This window comes from Sorex fumeus, unplaced genomic scaffold (genome assembly GCF_029834395.1).
Source record: "Sorex fumeus unplaced genomic scaffold, SorFum_2.1 ptg000098l, whole genome shotgun sequence".
In the NCBI taxonomy this organism is placed as follows: Eukaryota; Metazoa; Chordata; class Mammalia; order Eulipotyphla; family Soricidae; genus Sorex; species Sorex fumeus.
Genome location: NW_026606155.1, coordinates 86,373,551 through 86,394,927, shown reverse-complemented (window position 1 = coordinate 86,394,927; position 21,377 = coordinate 86,373,551). Strand labels below are relative to the sequence as shown.

General features: G+C 39.5%; 2 protein-coding genes and 1 non-coding gene across 4 annotated transcripts in view; 1 reads left to right on the top strand and 2 right to left on the bottom strand.

Annotated features, from left to right (window-relative positions):
* Window positions 1–20,904, bottom strand: part of GANC (glucosidase alpha, neutral C) — a 72,569-nt gene extending 51,665 nt beyond the window's left edge. The window contains exons 1-7 of the mRNA XM_056134272.1: window positions 20,783–20,904; window positions 20,141–20,259; window positions 18,774–18,836; window positions 15,478–15,586; window positions 14,083–14,210; window positions 9,063–9,245; window positions 6,098–6,143 (exon numbers count right to left, since the gene is read on the bottom strand). Of these exons, the coding sequence (XP_055990247.1) occupies window positions 6,098–6,143; window positions 9,063–9,245; window positions 14,083–14,210; window positions 15,478–15,586; window positions 18,774–18,836; window positions 20,141–20,169 (558 nt within the window). The 5' untranslated portion in view covers window positions 20,170–20,259; window positions 20,783–20,904. The remainder of the gene's footprint in view (window positions 1–6,097; window positions 6,144–9,062; window positions 9,246–14,082; window positions 14,211–15,477; window positions 15,587–18,773; window positions 18,837–20,140; window positions 20,260–20,782) is intronic.
* Window positions 8,903–9,008, bottom strand: LOC130042140 (U6 spliceosomal RNA). The gene has a single exon (XR_008795115.1). It is a non-coding gene; the product is annotated as a U6 spliceosomal RNA (small nuclear RNA).
* A 247-nt stretch (window positions 20,905–21,151) lies between the features above and the next one.
* TMEM87A (transmembrane protein 87A) overlaps window positions 21,152–21,377 on the top strand; it is a 40,873-nt gene continuing 40,647 nt past the window's right edge. Inside the window, exon 1 of one of the 2 annotated variants that reach the window (XM_056134278.1) lies at window positions 21,152–21,364. In XM_056134278.1, the coding sequence (XP_055990253.1) occupies window positions 21,221–21,364 (144 nt within the window). In that variant the 5' untranslated portion in view covers window positions 21,152–21,220. The remainder of the gene's footprint in view (window positions 21,365–21,377) is intronic. The other variant, XM_056134279.1, reaches the window with a different exon arrangement.

The following is a 21,377-nucleotide window of genomic DNA, read 5'->3' as shown; positions in this document are numbered from 1 at the left end:
AATCCCCTGTGTTCTCTCTCTCCTTTTGGGTGTTGTGGTCTGCAAAAGAGGCATTGAGTGGCAAACATGTTCAGTCCATAGTCCACTTTCTACACGCATCTCCCCTCCTGGGAGGATCCTCCAAACATCCTTTATTTGGTGCTCCCTTCTCTATCTGAACAGCCCTTTCCTCTAGGATACCCGGCTGGCCTCTAAGTTATGGAGTAATCCTCCTGGTGCTGATCTCAGCTATTCTTGGGTATTAATCTCATACTTTGTTACTTTATATCCCCCAGATGAATGCAATCTTTCTATGTCTATCCCTCTCTTTCTGACTCATTTCGCTTAGCATGATACTTTCCATATTGTACCACTTGTATGTAAATTTCATGACTTCATCTTTTCTAAGAGCTACATAGTACTCCATTGTGTAGATGTACCAAAGTTTCTTTAACCAGTCATCTGTTCTTGGGCATTCAGGTTTCTTCCAGTTTCTGGCTATTGTAAAGAGTGCTGCAATGAACAAACAAGTGCAGATGTCACTTCGACTATACATTTTTGCCTCTCTGGGATATATTCCCAGGAGTGGTATTGCTGGGTCAAATGGGAGCTCAATTTCTAATTTTTTGAGAATCGTCCATACTGTTTTCCAGAAGGGCTGAACCAGTGGACATTCCCACCAACAGTGAAGGAGTGTCCCTTTCTCGCCACATCCACGCCAGCATCGGTTGCTTTTGTTCTTTTGAATGTGGGCCAGTCTCTGAGGTGTGAGATGGTATCTCATTGTGGTTTTGATCTGCATCTCCCTGATGATTAATGATGTAGAGCATTTTCTCATGTGCTTTTTTGCCATTCGGATTTCTTCTTTGAGAAAGTTTCTGTTCATTTCATTGCCCCATTTTTGGATGGGGTTGGATGTTTTCTTCTTGTGGAGTTTAACCAGTATTTTGTATATCCTGGATATCAACCCCTTGTCAGATGTGTATTCGGTGAATATCCTTTCCCATTCTGTAGACTGTCTTTGTATTTTGGTCACTGTTTCTTTGGAGGTGCAGAAGCTTCTTAGTTTAAGATAGTCCCATTTATCTATCTCTGTTTTCACTTGCTCGGCCAGTGGCGTGGCATCTTTGAAGATACCATTAGCTTCAATGTCATGGAGGGTTTTGCCAACTTTATCTTCAATGTACCTCATGGTTTCTGGTCTGATGTTGAGGTCTTTAATCCATTTTGATCTTACTTTTGTACATGGTGTTAGGCAGAGTTCTGAGCCTATTTTTTTGCATGTAGCCGTCCAGTGATGCCAACACAATTTATTAAAGAGGCTTTCCTTACTCCACTTCACATTACTTGCACCTTTATCAAAGATTAGATGAGCATATGATTGAGGAGAGATGTCAGTGTATTCAACCCTGTTCCATTGGTCTGCAGTTCTGCCTTTGTTCCAGTACCATGCCAAGCATAGCTCTTTCAATTCCTCTTTGGGAGACCCGAATAGCGTTCTCATCCTGTTTGCGTAGGGCCCAGGTCTCTGAGGCGTATGTTAATGCGGGAAGAACAGTGGAATCAAAGAGATGTGCCTGGAGCCGGAAGTTCTTCGTCCTCTTAGTTATTTCTTTGATGCTCTTGAAGGCGTTTCAAGCCGCTCTCTTCCTCCTGTGCAGCTCGGGTGCCAGGTCATTTGTCATGTTGACTTCTCGACCTAGGTACACATAGCTGTTGCATTCGGAGATGGTGGTTCCGTTGAGAGCGAATGGAGCATCAGGAACGAGGCTGTTTCTCATAAACATTGTCTTCGTAAGATTCAGCTGTAGTCCGACCTTTCCACATTCACGGTCAAAGTCGGCCAGCATTTGTGCCACTTGGCTAATGTTTGGTGTTATTAAAACAATGTCATCAGCAAAGCGGAGGTGGTGTTGTTGCCGACCATCTATCTTCATTCCCATTCCTTCCCATTCCAGTTGCCGCATGATGTTCTCGAGGGTGGCACTGAAGAGTTTTGGTGAAATGGTATCACCCTGCCGAATCCCTCTCTTGACATCAATTATTACTTCTTTGTAGAATGGTGAGATCCTGGTAGTGAATCCGTAATACTGCTCACGGAGGATCTTGATGTATTGAGTTTGAATGCCCTGATTGGCTAGGGCTTCAATGACCACTTCCATCTCAACAGAATCAAAGGCCTTCTTTAAATCAATGAACATTAGACAGAGCGACATCTTGAACTCCCAAGAAACCTCAATGAGCTTGGTTATCATGTGGATATGGTCGATGGTGCTGAATCCTTTGTGGAACCCGGCTTGCTCGCATGGTTGTCCTTCATCTAGTGTTCTGCCAATCCCATTCAGGATGACTTGAGTGAACAACTTGTAGATGACAGACAATAGGTAGATTGGGCGATACTTGCCAATGTCATGGATGTCTCCCTTCTTGTACAGTAGTACAATGAAATGATCATCTGTAGTTTCAATGCACATATGCTAGCATCAGATGCATCCATCGAGGACCTGATGGTACAAGTGTGAAAGATCAAGTACGACATCATTGGTCTGACCGAGACAAAAAGGCACCAAACTTATCATACCGTTTTCGACACTGGAGAAGAATTGTTCCTCGGAACATGCGATAAAAGAGGTGTTGGAGGCGTCGGTGTCCTTGTCAACACAAACTTGGCCATGAGCATTGATCCATTCGAATGCCTAATAACCTGAATCGAACGTTTACATTTGAATAGATGTAGCTCACTGCCGGCAGTTTCTATCTTCGTTGTCTACGCACCAACATCCAATTTTGATGAAGGAGAAATTGAGAAGTTCTACATGGAGCTAGAGAAGTTCTATAAAGATGACCACACCTTCTACAAGATCTTTGTGGGTGATTTTAATGCCAAGATAGGACCGAGAAGATCAGCCAAAGAACTTCACATCGGGAACCATGGCCTAGAATGGAACAAACAGGGTAAGAGACTGTCTGAGTTCATCATGTCGACCAAGACCATCCATGGTAACTCAAGATTCCAGAAGGCCGAATCTAAACGTTGGACATGGGAGTCTCCCGGTGAACGATTCCACAACGAAATAGACCACATCATATTCAATCGACGGTTTTGCCTGACCGATGTCACTGTTGTCCTAAAATTCCAAACGGGATTGGACCACCATCTCCTATGTGCAAAATTCTACTTCACAGAGCGGGGAGAAAGGGCTGTAAAGTTTAAAAAGAGAACTCCCAGAATGACCACCAACTGGGAGCTCTTTGGCACTGTTGTGGCAACATGGGAAGATGCCATTGTTGACAACATTGATGAGGAATACGATCGACTGGTTCAGCACCTCCATGATTGCGTGAGGAACGCCACGAGAGAGATAGCCACAAAAAAATGCCTATCTTCGAAAACTCTTGAGCTTATTCGCCAACGTGGTTTGGCGCATGCCTCAGGCAACCTCAAGCGAACGTCCGAGCTCGCAAAGCAGTGCAGAGATGCGATCAAGGAAGACCTCAAAGAGAGAAGAGCAGAAGTGCTGGTAGATGTGGCAGAAGCTGGGAAAAGTATTCGTAACGCCCGCCTGTCCTTCGCCAACTACAAGACCAAGATGACTGCCCTCCGATGTCCTGATGGATCTATCACATCTTCCAGAAGGGCAATGGAGATGATTATCCATGACTTCTACTCAGATCTCTTTGATAGCCATGTCCACCATGTCCAACATACCAAATTCCACAGGATGGATATGTTGTTCCCAATGTTCTCCTTTCCGAAATCTGACACACCATTTCGTCAGTAAAGAAATGAACAGCACCCAACCCAGACAAGGTCAGACTTGAACACCTGAAGAACCTGCCATCAGTACTCATCAATATGCTGGCTCGGCTCTTCACACGCTACCTATCTGAATGCAAGGTTCCGTCCCAATAGAAAACCAGCAGGACTGTACTACTGTACTTTATTTTATTATTTTATTAATATTAAGATTATTATTATTATTTTTAAACACCATGAGATACAGTTATAAAGCTTTCCTGTTTGAATTTCTGTCATATGATGATTGATCTCCCAACTTTCTACGAATGCACATCTTCTACCACCAAGGTCCCCAGTATCCCCCCATACACACCTTTCTTCCTGCCTGTATGGCAGACAATCTACCCCATATTCTCTCTTAAATTTCTTGTTATGAATAGCACAAGATGTTGAGTGGCTTCAATAGCAGCCACGTGCTTCCTGAATTCTAAAATTTTAGATAATTAGGGTCTGGAGAAATCTACCAGCGAGTTGCTCGAATTCGGAGATTCTTTTGTGTGTCTCTGGATCATGAGGAGATTAAGCAACAGCTAGAGGCAGTTTGTGGGCATGATTTCCAGGATCCCATGGGGATGCAGGGGGTGGGGTGGATGAGTGGGATATCCCCCTATCTCTTGAGGCCTGGAGTGTGCCATCACTGAACCCGTGTACCTGCACTTCTCATTGGGTTCTGAGGCACCCGGGTGAAGTTGGCCTGGCTTAAAGTCTAGGGGTACCTCTGCAGCTAGCTGCTCGATTTGGAGATTCTTTTGTGTGTCTCTGGGTCATGGCCCTTGTTTCCATCTTTTTCAGAGAAACAAACTATTGGCATATGCCCTGCAGGGCGCATCTGCTTGCCTTCAGCATACCTCGACGGCCCTAACTATGGCTTTTGATCTCTTTTGAGATTTATGGGTCTCTGAAATAAGACCAATAACTGAGCTTGTATAGTTGAGCCGGAGGTTGTATAGCTAAGCCGGAAGTGGTTTGTGGGTGTGGCTCCCACATGCCTAAATTTTGGCCATGTAATTTCTTGGTAAACTTGGCCCCAAGTTGTTGGGGTCTGGCAAAGGCACAGTGGCAATTTGGGGTATCAGGAAGTCTAAAGTCATCATCAGGCTGCTGATGCACTTGCCCCTCAGGTACAGGTTGGCCTGCTGGCAGCACCATACCCCCAGTTAAGCTTTTTAAAACAGAAATCAGGCATGCTCTTCAAGCTTTCAAGCTCATGTTCTCCCTTGAATATGTATCTCGCTTGCTTGTCTCTGTCTTTTTGCTTGCCTATTTCCACTGTGGACACACACTACTCCCTTTCCGTATTTTCCCTCAAGCAAAACTTGATCCCCAGCACTGCTATATGACCCCAAAACTTTCTGAATAAGTATCAATATAAACTATCTTACTTCTCTCTCTTCTCACTCTCTTTCTCTCTCTCTCTTTCTCTCTCTCTCTCTCTCTCTCTCTCTCTCTGTCTCTCTCTTTCTCGCTGTCTCACACACACAAAATAATCAATGGAAATTAAACCACATAGCTCTGCTTTCTAACACTGTAACTGTTTTAATACTGTTTTTCTACAGTTCTCCTTTGCTCTTAGGACGTAGTTCAGAAAGGTTAACATTGTTTAGAAGAATGATTCTGAGGGGTTTGATGATCAATTCCTTGAACAGTGTCTGTTACATCGAAAGTGCTCAATAGTTATCTGTTGAACAAAAGAATTATTATAAGACTTCACAGAATTTTCTCTACCTATCACATTCCTGATACATAGCACTCTTGCTGTTTACCTATTAAAACATACATATAATTTCTTCATATATGCTCCTTTTACCTCAAGATCTTTAAAATGGAAACTTACTATATCTGGAATATGTAATAATTTTAAGAAAATTTCCTGATTTATGTGTCATCATGCTTCAACTTTAACATTATAACCTGTAGGGTGTCTTTCCCAATACTCATCTTGGTAAATTCCTTCTATTTGTCTATAGCTTCCTTTTGTTAACACTCCTCATGCTTCTAATTAGTATCTATTTTCCCAACAGAGTTCAAATTTTATGAAAAAGGCCAGTATTTATTTTTTATTACCAATGTTCCTTGCCTAGCATAATTTTCTGTGCCTGGATAAAGTCATTACTCAGCAATGACCTGACTTATAAATGAATGAATATGTGAATCAATGAAATAAGGCAGACAAGAGGTAAATGGTCTGATATATAAGGACAGAGCATTTAACATGTACTCATCTGTGAAAGAAGGGAGGAACATAGGCCATGATATATCATATAAGGATGATAATGGTGCAAAATACTAAAAAACGATAAATTGCTCAATCTAGATTACCTGAGAGGTGTTAGTTGATGCATCCTCTTCATTTTCTTTGGTAACTCTGTTTTAATATAAATAAAATTATTTTACTCATGTAAAAACAGAATTTTGTTTAATAAAAATATTTTCATTTCTATTTCAGACCCCCTTAAACTAACTATATACTTTAGTTTATTAAAAGTAATCTCATTATAAAATAAAATTAGGCTTATGAAACTGAAAAGTAATTCAACAGCTTGATTTTCTACAAAGGATTTCAAACTTCTTACATTTTTTCTTTTAAACTTTTGTAAAAACACATATGTCATCTTTTAACATTATGAACATAATACATACTTATAATATTTAAACCCAAAATAAGCAAAGTAGAACATATTTCTTTTCACCCAATGTTACCCCAGCCCAGGCAACTTAATGTACTGTCTTCCAGAATGACTGACAACTTATTCTATCATTCCCATTTGTATTTGAATACTTATTTCTCCCCATTTGTAACATATTGAACTTTATCAATTTTTGAATCTAAAAATTTAGAAAATATAGTACACTTAAATTGTATTTATGATAATTCATCATGTATATTACCTTTTATAAAAATAATTTCTTCAGTGAATTGCATATTAATATCAATTATACACTGTTTTTTAAAATTGTCGATTGCCTCGAGCAGGCCCCAGTAACGTCTCCTTCATCCTAGCCCTGAGATTTTTAATAAAGTGCTATATTCAAGGCTCTTTAGGAGAAAGAGACCCATCATTGTTACTGGTATTTGGCATATTGGGTACGCCACGGGGAGTTTGCCAGACTCTGCCGTGTGGGCAGGTTACATTCGGTAGCCTTTTTAAAATTGTAAAGCAGCATAAAGTACAGAAGAGTTTATGTATAAATTTAAAAAATTAATAAATATGAAAGTGAACAACTATGAACTTATCCATGAACAAAAACAACAGAATGGACTGTTCCTTTGAAATTTCTGTGTGCATTTCTCTTTAGATGCATTTCCCTTCACCCTTCAACCTTCAGAGATAGCAACTAAATTTTGTGTGAGATATTTTTTTGCAGTTTTTTTTTCTTATGAAATATTTTCTTTCTTTTCTTTTTTTTTTTTAAATTTTTATTAGTGAAACACCATGAAGTACAGTTGTAGACTTACAAATTTTTGTGCTTGGGTTTCAGTTATACAATGATCAAGTACCCATCCCTCCACCAGTGCCCATTTTCCACCACCACGGGTCCCAGTATCCCTCCCACCTCCCATCCCCCCATCCCACCCTGCCTCTGTGGCAGGGCATTCCCTTTTGTTCTCTCTCTCTCTCTCTCTCTCTCTCTCTCTCTCTCTCTCTCTCTCTCCTTTTGGGTGTTGTGGTTTTCTTGCAGTTTTTTTAAACAGTATTCTCACTTGTTTAATAATCCCCAAATATATATCATTTTCTCTTTGAATATTTTATACACACATTATTTGTGATATTTAGAATTTGAATATTAAAATTGCTATCCATATTAATTATTATTTCAATATGCATTTTTTCAGGGTGTACCACCCATTTTTTGCTAGTTCTTTAAAAAAATTATTTGTTCAAGCTCTTTATATACCATGTATATTATTTTTATGGTTAAATATATGGTTAAAGTTTACTTATGCTTATACACAGTAGGGCCAAAGAGAGCTCAATGGGCTGGGCACATGCTTTACATGCAGGAGACCTGGGTTTGATCCTCAACACTGCATGGTATCCCAAGCACTGCCAGGAGTGACCCCCACGTACCAAGTCCAGAGTAACCCCTCAGCACTGCAAGGTGTGATCTAAAAAAAATTGAAATTCAGTGGTATATTGCCTTTTTATTAAAATTTCTTTTTAGAGAGGTTTAGGTTCAGAGTCAAATTGAAAAGATAATACAGTTACCATATACTCCCTGCTCCTAAATGTCCCTAATGTTGATTATTAACATTCCACAATAGATTGATACATTACAACCAGACTCCATAGTTTACAGGAGGGTTCACACTTGGTGCTATATATTCTATTGGTTTTGACAAATGTATAATGCCATGTATCCACCACTATAGTACAGATTTAAAAAAAAACTTCTGTTCTCTACATAAGCGTTCTTCCAACCCTCTGGCTCCTGGCATCCACTAATTTTGGAGCCAGGTTTTCCATATTATATTATAGTTTAAAAGATAAAATATATAGTCTTTATCAGGTTGACAGGGCTGAAGCGATAGCACAGCGGTAGGGCGTTTGCCTTGCACGCAGCCAGCATGGCCGATTCAAGTTCGATTCCTCCGCCCCTCTCGGAGAGCCCAGCAAGCTACCGAGAGTATCTCGCCCGCTCGGCAGAGCCTGGCAAGCTCCCCGTGATGTATTCAATATGCCAGACCACAGTAACAACAAAGTCTCCAATGGAGACGTTACTGGGCCCGCTCGAGCAGGTTGACATCTTTGACTTAGTTAATACATTCAAGATACGTTCTTGTCTTTTCAATGCTTGATAACTTGCTTCTCCTTTCTACTTTACGAGGGGCCTCCCAAGCTGTGCTCAGAGGGTCACTCCTGGTGACTCTTGGTCAACTGGACTGCTGTCAATGCTAAAGCCCAAGGATGCATTGCTGTTTGGGCCCTATGGTGCTAGGAAATACCAGGGCCATACATCGCAAATCAGTTTTCTATGGTGAATGATATAATCTTTCTCTATGTGTTTAACATCTATTAAATAGATAAAATTCCTGTATTAGCTATTTACAACCTACTGCTCACAATCATGTTTTTTTTTAAAATTTTTATTAGTGAAACACCATGAGGTACAGTTGTAGACTTAAAAAATATGGAATGCTTCATGAATTTGCACGTCATCCTTGCGCTGGGGCCATGCTAATCTTCTCTGTATCGTTCCAATTTTAGTATATGTGCTCTGAAACAAGCACTCACAATCATGTTTTCTTAAGACTTTTTATCAATTTAGTACCATACAGAAATACCTTTGCTTCAGAGGATTCTGCAGGTGTTCAAAGTATAATTGGCCCAGGGAGTTTATGCTGATCACAACCTCTTTTTCAGACACAAAGTCTATCTTGAATGGGTTTTCAAAGACACAGCACTTCAGATCTCCTTTACCATCTGTCAATACCAGATCGCCTGTATCCCCTGAACATGAAGTCAGCCTAGAAAACAAAGCAGGAAGAGAAAAATTAATTGCCATGCATTTACATAGCTCTATGCAATTCTCAAATGCAAAGTAATTAGTTAATCAGTATATAGGCACTAGAGAGTCCTCACTGAAAGCATAGGTTTTGGTGTCAGAGAGGTTGACTTAAACAGAACTTTTACATGCACTATGTGCATAAATATGGGCAAATTAATCTTTATATTCCTTGGTTCCCTAATTTTTAAACTGAAATTTTAAAAAGCATAAACAAAATTGGAATAAACAAGATCATGCATTTAATACAGTTAGCACATAATAAGCACTTAACAAATGTTAGCCATCATCACCATTATTACCTGGGTCTGGACAGTGTAGCAACACATTAATATATAGAATCTAAACACTTGCTTTTCTTTCTCATTCCAACGCTATATTTAGAAACTGAGGAAATAATATAGGTTGGATAACTAACCCACTGAGTTCAAAGGAAGACAGAATTAGGTCACTCTTTTATCTATTTATCACCTGATTTCCACCAGATCTCAATTTGACAGACTGATAATATGCTTTGGATCTTCAGGAATTACATAAGGTCAGAGGCAGCATTTATATTGGAGGGTCAAGTTCTTATTTTTCCCTCTGCTGTCAGTCTGGCAAATGATCAGAGCCCTCTTTAGGGAAGACTAGAAAGTATGGCTTACATTCTTTGTTGTGGTGGTGGTGATAGTAGTGTGCTGGAAGTCACGCTCATGGTGTTGAGGATTTTACTTGGTAATATGGTTGGTATTGGGGATAGAACTTGGGTTTTTATATATGCAAGGCCAAGTACTTTATTGAGCCACATCTTCAGCCCACTAGCTTGTGTCTTCATTATATCCTTACACAATCCTTCCCCATGAGTTCTATACCTCCTCTTTAAAACACAGTCAAGGGCTGGAGAGATAGCACAGCGGGTAGGGCGTTTGCCTGGCACGCAGCCGACCTGGATTCGATTCCCAGCATCCCATATGGTCCCCTGAGCACCACCAGGAGTAACTCCTGAGCGCAGAGCCAGGAGTAACCCCTGTGCATCGCCAGGTGTGACCCGAAAAGCAAAAATAAATAAATAAATAAATAAAACACAGTCAAATAGTGAAAATTAAGTCTGGAGTTATTGAAGAGGTCATGTAATTCACTGTTTTTCAAATCTATGTAGAAATATTTTATAAAAAATATTTCTTCCTTTTTATTTTTTGTGGTGTAGTGTTGGGATGTGTGTTGATACTCCAGGCATCATATACTTGTGTTGTGGTGCCTGGATCATACACAGTGATATGGAAATAGTGTCAGGGGTCAAATCAGAGTCTCACATATGTAAGGCATCAGCTCTACCACTGAATCACATTGTGGTCCTAAACCTATATAGGGTTCTCTTGATTATTTCATTAAGTAGGACTTATGTCCTTCCATTTCAGAGAAGATCATTGCTCGGGTGGTAATACCATTATGAGGACCACATGCCTCCTGTCACATACTATAGAAATACCTACCATGTTTTTGACAACTCAATGTTACCACTTTGATATGGCTTTCTGGAGACTTATCATTTCCAAAAGCATCCTGAAACCTAATTAATGGAATCCTTTCCCACTATTATATCCAGCCTATACAAAATGCTCACGACAGTGCTACCCAGTTATTCCCTCACATGTTTAATCTGTAATGAAAAGAGTATCTTTCTGATCTTCTTTGATAAAAGAACTGGGAATTAGTTGCAAATGGTAATCTACTTAACATGTTTATCTCTCTCAATCTATGAATAATTTATGCTGTACAAAGGAATTTCTGGTATCTAAGCTTCATTCAGCAGAATTCATAGCTGACTACAGATTATAGTTAATAACAAAGCAAACAATTCGAACCACTTCTAGTTTTCCAAGCTTGATTATCAAATCTAGATTATTTGATACATAGACTCATGTCAATAAATTTAACATATTCTAAAATAATGTTCATTTTATGGTCAAAAATTCTCTTAGAAAGAATTTTCATGCTAATTTCACAGTTTTTTTTTATCAACATAAAATCTTATATTTGTTTAGGTATAGTGGCTTTTAAGGTATGTTGAACTCTGAATGTGATCTTGGGTCTGGAGATGGAGGGTAGGTATAAGGAATAAGGGGCATTAGAGTACCTTTCATAATACAGCTTGCAGGGTAGAATCAGTTTTGTTAAATAGATAAGAAGGAACTTACTTCTCTGGAATATAGATCTCCTGAAATTTCAAAATGTGGGATTTTTGGAGTTATTCAGATCTACCCAAATGTTGCTATTTTTAACCTTTCCTATTTAGTGTCCAAAGTAGATAGACCAGATAAGGCTGTGAATTTAACTAATGATCTAATTTAGAAAATCAATGTATCAAACTCCACATGATTTTTGGCTACAAGAACACTCAGTTACAAACGATATGAGAGTCTTTTAGGATACCAGTGAAGTTAGTGGCAGTCAGGCTGTCACAGAGTTTTGCGTTTTGTCTGATAAGTCACCATTTAATCTCCCAAAGCTGTGATTTCAATAGGCACTTTAGTGCAACTAACTACAGTACTAACTTAAGCCATTCTATCATAGAATAGATAGTTTCTAGATACTAAACCAAGGTTTAGTACCAGTTGTTAGTTTGCTTAGTGTCCTCTCTTTTTATCTGTGTTCTAATATCTCTTTAAAAATATTTTTGTTACTGTTATTTTGAGGATTAGACTGAAGGTCTCATTCATGGAGACTAATCTTTTTATAGGCTAGCCAGTTGTACTAATCTATGGTCCACTCCATTTTTAACATATTTATTTCTTCAAAGGCCTTGTTTTCAGTCACATTCTGGGACAGGGGCAGATAGGGCAGGTACAGCAGGTAGGGCACTTGCCTTGTAGGTATATAACTCAGGTTCGATCCCCAGCATCCCATATCATCCCCTGAGCCATACCAGAAGTGACCCATGGGCACAGAGCTAGAAGTAAGTCCTGAGCACGACTGAGCACTCAAAACATTAAACAGTCACATGGTATAGTTCAAGGGGTTTGTGCTTCAACATATGGAACAGGATGGCAGGGGTGGGGGCATAATTCAGCATAATACTAATCTTGTTCTCTAATGATAACCAGGTCCTCACTGCCTTCAAATCTAACAAGGTCTGATTACCAATCTCATATTTCTATTCTAGAAAGGCTGTTGCTAATACTCACTATAGAGACCAATTATTCAGGGCTCAACAGATAACAGAAACACAGAAACCATTCTGGCTGTTTTAATCATAAATTAAATGACTTAATATTGAGAATCCAGAGTTTATGGCATCATGGGAAGGTTTGAGATATCAGATATTCCTAACTGCTCATCTGGGAATGACCCCTAGAATACAGCATGACTATACAGCCAATGGAACTTCTAGTTAGTTAAAATTAGGAAGTTGGATACTAGGAAGTAAAGGTGGTAGGTGCTGATCTCCAGACCACACAGCTTTAGTTGCAATCTGAAGATCAGAAAAACAGTCCCTTAATCCTAGAACCATGCTATGCAGGTGTCAAATCAATGGTAGCAACATGGGAAGCTCACATATGAAATAGATTCCTATAAGTACACCTGGAATGTTGGAACTGGAATTAATCCAGGAACTAGCTAGTGGTGTGAAAAATAAACAAATATAGTTTTGAAGCTCTCCAGATACTATAGTAGCCAAAGATATTCTAAAAGAGAGGTTAGAATAGAGCCTAACAAATATGCATAACAAATATTTACTACATTAAGCTAATATTGCCTTGATTTAAAAACATGGCAAGGACATTCAGGAAAGAAAAAAAAGCACAGACTATTTTACCTATGGAAATAGAAGTGAAAATGTTAGAGGTTCTAGAGGCTCTACTCCAGCTAATCCTCCAAGAGAGTGAAAAATACATCACATCTTTATGCATATATGTTCATCTGGTACGACCCTATATTCCCTTAATGCGATATAAGGGAGAACCAAGCTGAAAAGTGTGGTGAGGATCTAAAAGATTTTACAGGGATATTAACAATGCTTTAATCCCCAAAGACTTTTTTCACCTAGACACTGATTATTAATTTAAAACTGACTCTGTCAAATTATATGTTGGACTTCTGAGACTACCCTTAATGAAAAACTGCAGCAGTCTACCTGTATATATTATAGTAAGCGTGGGAGTTAGATTAGTGTATTAGATCTCTGGAACCCTGCTGAAATCAGAGGGAGTAAGTAAATCACTTTCTTTCTATTTGCTTCTCAAGTCTGGTTAATAAATCATTTTCTTTGTGAGGAGGAGAGCAAGGATCAAAAACACTGCCTTTCTCCATTAATTAATAAGTGCTGATAAGTCAAATGGTAGATATAAGAAAAAAGAACAAATAAATACAAAATGGATGTATTTATATGATCCAGGTTTGATCCCCAGCATTCCATATTGACCCCTAAGCCCCACCAGAAGTAACCCCTGAGCACAGAACCAGAAGTAAGTCCTGAGCACGACTGAGTACTCAAAACACTAAATAGTCACATAGTTTAGTTCAAGGGGTTTGAGCTTCAACATATGGAACAAGGTGGCAGGGGGTAGGGGTATAATTCAGCATAATACTAATCTCATTCTCTAATGATAACCAGGTTCTTACTGCCAATTCTGTAAGTGATTGTAGCTTTGGATAAATAAAATGTGAGGAATATACAAAATCCATGACTCAAGATATGATAAATATATTGAGGGACTGGGAACGTGTCTCAGTAGTAGACCACTTGCCTTGCATGGGTGAGGCAATTTGATTCCTAGCACAGTGTGTGCATGACACACCTTGTCCTTTTGGCTTACCTTATAGTACTTAGCTTGTTTGTGAGGACATCAGGAACTTCATACCTAGGTTTCAGGGGCGTCTCTTCATTGATTTTAAGCCTGAAAATATTGCCCTCTATACCATAAAGTTCAGCCAGGAGAGGACTCTAGAAACAGACACATAGAATTAACTTAAACATTTTTCCCCAGTTTAGAGTTTAACATTTAGAGGGCTTTTTTGGAAGGAATAATGTTCATTTATTTACACAGTAAAATTAAAATGATTAGAAAACTATTTTGAAATTATTATAGGCAATAAAACTGGAGAATAATGACAATCATAAAGGGAAAAAAGCTCCTTGGCCTATGTATGTACTTGCTTGGCTTGATCTGTGGTAGAAGTACCTTTTCATATGTTACATGGCCCTGTTAATGTTCAAATGTTCATAATTCTACTGGTTGAGAGGCATAAACCAAAAATTTGGGAATGTATGATCACTGTGCTTATGACAAACTATGACATATATTAAGAAAAGTTTTGGTATTGAAACCACAATGACTTAAGAACAGTGAAAAATAAATAGAATAGAGAGATGATTATTTGCTTCTGAAGTAGCTCAGAAGATGGAATATTTGTGACTTAAAGTTTTTAACTACATAGTCTTTCTGATTTTCTCCCTGCTCACCTGCAGGCTATGGTTTGAATATGCAGTGAATCTGCATCTTTTCAGATTCCAAACACTGTAGCATATATGTAACAGTGACAGAAAGAGCACAGGCGCTTGACAGGCAACAGATGTAAGTGAAAGTTATGGTTCCGAGCACTTGACTTTGATCAAGTGACTTTTTAGACTTCATTATCCTTATTGGAAACTTGGGATAATTAATGTGCCTCTTAGTTATAAAAACAAGTGAAAAGAAAATTAAATTTGTCATACAGCAACTGCAGTCTGTAACTTGATATTTGTGTGTTTGTGTGTGTGGGTATGTGCAGCAGGAGATTAAACCTAGGGCTTCAATCATACAAGTTATCTACTGCTAAACCACACTCCTGCCCAATATTTCCATTGCATTTAAAATGACATTAGAATAGGTAAGAAAAATATGATATTACTTCTCTAACAAAGTTTATTTTGGGGACTAGAGCTACAGCACAGTGGGTAGGGTGCTTGCTTTGCACAGAGCAGAACAAGATTCAATCTTTGTAACCCTATATGGTCCCCTGAGCCTGCCAGGAGAGATTCCTGAGCACAGAGCCAGGAGTAAGCCCTGAGCACTGCCAGGTATGGCCCACCCACCCCCAGTTTATTTTTACATGTATTTTACCTATTTTTACTATATTTTATATGTAGCTGTAATTAGCCCTTTTAAATTTACTTCATTGAACCAAAATTAATAAGGAAATAAATTCACTGAAAAATTCTTTGATCTTACCTTCATTCTTTCACTGATAATTTGGAACCTGGTGCTGTCTTTGCCTGTTGTGACTGATTCCAGTGATGCCCGGTAAGTGGACTTCCTGGACAGCCAGTATTTCTGACGTCTACAGATACAAAGAAGACAGATGGTTTAAGAATTAGGTGCCCAGATCCAAAAGACTCTATTATAATGTGGATGTCAATAAAATTCCTTATGCTAATAAGTGAATAGAGCATATATATCATTAGCACTCTAATAAAATACTAACAGGAGTAGTATTTTCAGAGTGCTAATAAAATTAGTAATAATAAAAAGAAACTAATAAAATTGTTCAATGTAACACTGCTCAAGGATGATATTTTGTTCTCTTTATTGAAAATGTGGAATAGTTTTTATGGATGACATATATGAGCTAATGAATTTCCCTCATCCTTTGCATGAAATGTATAATAGAAATAAACTAAGTTCTTGTGGAGTCAAGATAATCTAGTGGTTTAACAAGGTGATGGAAATTTATTTAAAGAATTCCCTCTAAGACTCTTTGTGTGTGTATTCTCAGGAAGTAGTCAATATCACATAGTAATATAGTGAGGGGCTGGAGCGATAACACAGTGGGTAGGGCGTTTGCCTTGCACATGGCTGACCTGGGTTCGATTCCTCCGTCTCTCTTGGAGAGCCCGGCAAGCTACCGAGAATATCTCGCCCACATGGCAAAGCCTGGCAAGCTACCTGTGATGTATTCGATGTGCCAAAAACAGTAACAAGTCTCACAATGGAGATGTTACTGGGCCCGCTCAAGCAAATTGATGAACAACAGGAGTACAGTGGACAGTGGACAGTGGAATACAGTGAGATCACACAATTATATAGTTGAGGACTATCTAGTAAAATTGGAATTTCATAAGCATTTGCTCTTTAGTTCAATAATCCCATTTCTGAAAATTTAGCCTATAAATACATATTAGTGTACAGAAAATTTTATATACATATACATGCATAGCTTTTGTGGTGGTGTTATTATAAAGCAAAGGACTAGAATAAAAACAAAGGGTGGGCCTAGAGAGCTAGTACAGTAGGTAGGGCATTTGCCTTACATGCAGCTAACCAATCTCTGGCATCCCATATGGTTCCCTGATCATTGCCAGAATTCCTGAATACAGAGCCAGGAGTAACCCCTGAGCATCGCTGGGTGTGACCCAAAAAGAAAAAAAAAAGGGTTTAGCAATAGGAAAGAGATATGGTAAATTATAATATACCCACAGAATGGAATAATGTATAGACAGTACAGCTGGTAGGGAGTTTGCCTTGCACATGGCCGACCCGGCAGACTCGAGTTCGATTCTTCCACCTATCTCGGAGAGCCCGGCAAGCTCTCGCCCACACAGCAAAGCCTGGCAAGCTACCCATGATGTATTCAATTTGCCAAACACAGTACAATGTTACTGGGCCCGCTCTAGCAAATCGAAGAACAATGGGAGGACAGGACAGTGACAGTGATAAAAAAAGAGAGGACAATTTCAATGCATTCATATGTATAATAAATTACAAACCAGAAAAGAGGTTCACTGTAGCTTATATAGAAAGTTACCTAGTATAAGAAAATGGTTACATAATATATGCAGTTATAAAAGGAAATATTGCACGGGTAAATAATTCACTTATTAAATATGGTTACTTATAGTGACAAGATGTAAAATGGGTTGGAAAAGAAGGTATGAGAGAAATACTTTTAATGATTATTTAATTTTTTAATATCATAAAATTGCAATCTATTCAAAGACATTTAACATTAAGGGGGCTGGAGATGTGGCTCAGAGGTAGGGCATAAACCTCATAAGAATGAGGCTCTGGGTTTAAATCCCTAATATCACACACTAAAATCCTTTCAACATTAGTTTAAAAATACTTTAACTTTAAAAATAAAATACCTGTTAATAAAGCAAAATTATAGAGGTTAGTATACAAAATTAAGGGTGATTATCTCCTGTCTGATAAATTCTCTACTCTCTCACAATGATTCTCAGTCAGTCAGGTCAGCAGTTTACTGCAAGGGCCCAAAGATGTGGTGTAGCTCCCGAAAAGCAGGGAAAATAGACAACAAAAGGGGCTACAGGGGAGGGAGAGAAAAAGGATTTGTTGGACCCCAGGGTTGGAGCTGACAGATTTCATTGTCTAGCAAGTGCAGGGAGTGAGGGGGACTTACAACAAACAACAAAGGCTGACAGGGAAGAGTACTGAGAACTTTCACACTTAGGGCTGCCAGAAAAATAATGCTTCACCAAGAATGGAGATATCCAAGATATACAAGAACAGATGCTGAAACACATGTCAACCAAAGGTAAGAGCTAGTTCTGCCTGTGATTTCAAAGTTAACATCTTAGGGGCGGGAGAGATAGCACAGCGGGTAGGGCGTTTGCCTTGCACGTGAACGACCCGGGTTCGATTCCCAGCATCCCATATGGTCCCCTGAGCACCGCCAGGAGTGACTCCTGAGTGCAGAGCCAGGAATAACCCCTGTGCATTGCCGGGTGTGACCCAAAAAGCAAAAAAAAAAAAATCAAAGTTAACATCTTAGCAGTCTTGGACAGACCTTGTCTAACAACTTGCTCCATTCTAAGAAAATGTCAGCTTTTCCCCAGAAAAATTAACATAAGAGCAAGTCACTGCCCTTTTTGATGGGATTACTAAAGTCAGTAGTGAAAGAGAATATAAAAAGGGAGACAATGGTGAATAATTTGCTTAGACCCTCACCTTTCTGCTCTGTGGGTGTTTTAATAAATACTATGTCTGCTTGCCTTCATGGGCCCCACAAATTTCTTCTTGAGGATACACATAGACCAGACAGCTTCTGGTTGTGACATTCAGACCCTGCAATGACAGAGATTACCCAGGCCACCTTCATGGTACACAGAGCCTCCAGGATCACTCCTAGTGTTGGTTGGGGGCCTCCACGCTACATCTGGTGGTACTTGGAGGACCATATGGTTACAGGGATTCAATCAGGGTCTGCCAAAAGCAAGACATTTGCCTTAAGATCCAACTCTCTCTCGATCCATCAATAAATTTTCTGATAATTTTTAAAAAAAGAGTTATTTTATTTTTCTTTTTGTTGCGCTGGACAAACCCAGTCCAATACATGCACTATACCACAGAGCTAAATTCTTAGATATGCACTCTACCACCGAGCTAAATCCCTAGATTCTAAATGATTTCTTTTTTATAAAGTCTATCTGCTCTCAAAAAATAAACATCTATTTTGAAATATTATTAGAAATGTTTTTAATCACTCAGAAATTATTTCCTCTACTTACCTGTAAAAAGCAATGTTGCTGCAGCTTTTGAAAATGCTTTTATCAACAGCTTCATCTTCAACACTAAATAAAAAGACATTTTGCAAAACTTACATAGGGTTTGTGAATCCAATTTTGTACCTTCTTGCCAATATATAGACATTGTACCTCTGCAATGCAAAATTATATCACTGCCATGATAGAAGCTGACAACACATGTGCTGCAGAGTTACATGCTATATAAATCACCCAAGGAAAACAACAGAATATTCTGGGCTAATCTGATGGCAACTCACAAAGGACACTGCCACTTATGAGGAAAGGTTCTAAGAAAATAATGATGGAAGGCTATGGTGACAGCAATAAAATGTGAAGGAGCAAAAAAAAAAAACTGTTTTCAATTAAACAAAAACAACTCACACTATTTAATAAACATTTTTACAATAATTTTACTTAGTGCTTGGCTCTAAGGAATAATTGTATCTGAGCTTTCTATAATTTTGAATCACAATCAACCTCATAATTGCTTTAAAAGATGCATGCGGAAGGTGTCAAAATAGGAATAGAAACATAAAGAAGTAAAAAAGCTTTTGCTTTTTAAAGACAATTCTGACAAAGGCCCAGTGTTTTAAAAATGTTTCTAGAAGATGTTTCTAGAACATAATATTCACAAGATGTAGATAACTGCCACTTGCATTATGTGGTCAAATAATTCAAGTGGCATAAATACAATTGCAATAGCCAGCGACTATAAAAAAAAGCACTCTTTTTCATGCAGAGGTGTTGCTGAATATAGCAGTTGTCAGTCCAATGTTTATGTAAGCTGTTATAGCTGAATAGCAATTTCAAAATGTTATGAAAACAAGCCCAAATAGATTTACCCATTCTGAAAAAAACAGAGGTTTATCATGAAAATAATAAAAATTCTTCTGGACTCAATCTTTGTCACAGTTTCTTCTAAACAAGTGTGCAAAGGTCAGAAAAATCTGTGTTCTATTCTTTCATGCTTTGCGAGATGAGTTTCTAGAGTGATACAGGAAAAGATGGAGATGGCTGAATTTGGAACTCACAAATGGTAGACTTAGAATCATAGCTATTCCATGACTTTTTAAAAAATCATCATGAAGTGAAAAAGAAAAAGGTCACTGGGGTGAGGTGGGTAGTGAAAAAAATTTAAAAAGCATCATAAAATTATTGCATGAGGGATTTGCTATTAATATCAACTAAAGCACTGGAAATCAAGATAAAACCCAATAGTGTAGTGTGTAAACACCAACATGCAAAAAAAAAAATGTTCAATCAAACACTAAATCTTCAAAGCGGAGCGTTGCTTCCAGTTACTCCCAGATCTCACTTCCTGCCCTTCCTGCCAGCCAAGAAACTTTTACCTTATTTCCTCTTTCTTATCTGCTGCCATGGCTTCCCAGTCACTTCACTGGTCGTACTCCCAGCCAAGGTCCCGACACACTCTTTCGAAAGGTGTTCGGCCGTCTTTGTTAACTTCTAACTAACACAGCACACAGCATGGAGTCAAGTTTCTGGGAAATAGAATCCCCTACAGGCCCCAAGTAGTGACAAACTGACTCTTGATCCTGGGATTTCCAGGCCCCAACCACAGCAGAATTCCTACAGGAATTTGCTTTGTGAATTAGTGGCTGAGCAGACGCTTGCTTTCTTTAGGAAGAGTTGTCTTTGCAGCAGGATGCAGGAGGGCAAAGGGCCCTTGCAAGGGAACAAGGAAGTTCGCAGACGGCCAGCCAGACTAGGTGGGGTGAAGCTTCTGAAGGTTTATCTCAAAGACAGGCCAGGCACCTATTTTGAAAACGGAGCCACTCCTTTGCACTTTCAGTTTTCGGTAGGAAGTGCCAGTCGGGTTTTTGTGGAAGTTGGTCTCTGTCAGACTTCAGTCATCTCGTAAGTTTTTAGGGCTAAAGGGATGTTATCTGTAACAGGGTTCAGTTTAGGATTCGCTGGCCATCACTACCAAACGCCCGTTTTTGTTTAAATACCTCCAGAATCCAAGAACTCACTACGGGACGCTGGAGCGGATAGTTGCGAGCTACAGCTTATCCTAGGACAGAAACCCCGGCTTCTGACTGGGATTTGCGAAGGATGAAGCACTGGGGCAAACGGGAGAAGCCAAATGAAAAAGCCTGGTGCTTGTCTGGTTGCCAGGCCCTTTAAAGACTGGACGAGAGAATAAGTAAATGACCGGGGGCAAAGAAGGGTCTTGGTGACCACCCAAGCGCGGCACGGTGACACGGGTCTGACAGGACGACGCCTGCGCAGTAAGACCGACGCCTCGCCGGCGGTGACGACTGAAGGCGGGGCCGCTGCGTCGCAAAACAAACAGCCCCGCGAGGTTTCGAGGCCCCGTCGGCCCGCCCCCCGAGCAGAGCCGGAAGAGGGCGGGACGAACCGGAAGGAGGCGAAATGCTTTCGGTAGGCTTTTCAGGAGGGCTGTGAAGATGGCGGCGGCTGCGTGGCTTCAGGTGCTACCTGTCATTCTTCTTCTTCTGGGGCCACAGCCGTCTCCACTGACGTTTTTCAGTATCGGGCCGACGCCCGTCGCAGCCGCTTACCGGTCTAAGTGGCACATTCCGCTGTCGTCGGTGAGTGTTCCCT